The 1,329-nt window shown below is 37.8% G+C and overlaps 1 protein-coding gene across 1 annotated transcript; it reads right to left on the bottom strand.

Moving 5' to 3' along the window:
* Positions 1-2: 2 nt before the first annotated feature.
* LOC103132874 (gastrula zinc finger protein XlCGF8.2DB-like) lies at positions 3-1,177 on the bottom strand (the record flags this gene model as incomplete). The annotated part of the gene is made up of 1 exon (XM_016667631.1): positions 3-1,177. A coding segment is annotated over one exon (1,175 nt), but the record flags the coding sequence as incomplete, so codon positions are not given.
* Between the last annotated feature and the right edge of the window lie 152 nt (positions 1,178-1,329).

Genomic DNA, 1,329 nt, shown 5'->3' with positions numbered 1-1,329 from the left:
TGACGAAGTAAGTGAGATTTGGTTTTGAAACCTTTTCGACAAGTCTCACATGAGAAAGGCCTCTCACCTGTGTGAATCTTCATGTGTTCAAGTAAATGAGATTTGGTTTTGAAACTTTTCCCACAATTCTCAGATGAGAAAGGCTTCTCACCTGTGTGAATCTTCATGTGACAAAGTAAGCTTGATTTGGTTTTGAAACTTTTCGCACAAGTCTCACATGAGAAAGGCCTCTCACCTGTGTGAATCTTCATGTGTTCAAGTAAGTTTGATTTGGTTATGAAACTTTTTCCACAAGTGTCACATGAGAAAGGCTTCTCGCCTGTGTGAATCTTCATATGACGAAGTAAGCTTGATTTGGTTTTGAAACTTTTCCCACAAGTCTCACATGAGAAAGGCTTCTCGCCTGTGTGAATCTTCATATGTTGAAGTAAGTTTGATTTGGTTATGAAACTTTTTCCACAAGTCTGACATGAGAAAGGCTTCTTACCTATGTGAATCTTCATATGATGAAGTAAGCTTGATTTGGTTTTGAAACTTTTTCCACAAGTCTCACATGAAAAAGCCTTCTCACCTGTGTGAATCTTCATGTGTTCAAGTAAGTTTGATTTCCTTTTGAAACTTTTTTCACAAGTTGAACATGTGAACAGTTTCTTGTCAGTGTGAGTTCTCAGGTGTGTTGTCAAGGAACTGCTTTGAGAAAAGGCTTCATCACAGATGTTACAAGAATATTGTTTTTGCTCTGGATGAGCTGTCTTGTGTGTTTTCTGTTTTGAACTCTCAGTTTTACGTTTCTGCTGTTTGGTTTTCTGATATCTCTGGCTTTTCTGTTTTTCATCTCTCTTTTTTCCTGAGTCCTCAGATTTGCTTGCTTCCTGATCCTGATTCTCATCTTCAGGAGAACCAGAAGAGATGAGTTGGTTCCTATGTGGTTCTGTTTCTTTGCAAATTCTCTGCACAGTAAAAGGATTCACCAAAATGTCATCAGTCTCCAGTTTCAGCACAAGCTGCTCTTCATCCTGACTGATGCAGATTTGCTTCTCTTTGAGCTGTTGATGTTCTGGTTCCTGTTTTATCTGCAGAGGTTCTGGTTCCTCTTGTTTTAAAGTGTAGTTGCCCTCCTTGTTGCTGAGCTCATTGAGAACCCCGTCATCTTTACACACACAAATTTGACGGAGATCTGGACCAAGACACAAAACAAAAACTTTTTATTTTGAGTCAAATAATCAACCTTTAACTTTAATCTCTTGATGCATCTATGAGGCTATTTCTTGGATTATTCTAAACTTAGCAATTTTTAGGTATGAAAATCAATCAAAACATATTATTGAC

This window comes from Poecilia formosa, unplaced genomic scaffold, assembly GCF_000485575.1.
Source record: "Poecilia formosa unplaced genomic scaffold, Poecilia_formosa-5.1.2 Scaffold1436, whole genome shotgun sequence".
Lineage (NCBI taxonomy): Eukaryota > Metazoa > Chordata > Actinopteri > Cyprinodontiformes > Poeciliidae > Poecilia > Poecilia formosa.
This window is presented reverse-complemented; position numbering and strand designations above follow the sequence as displayed.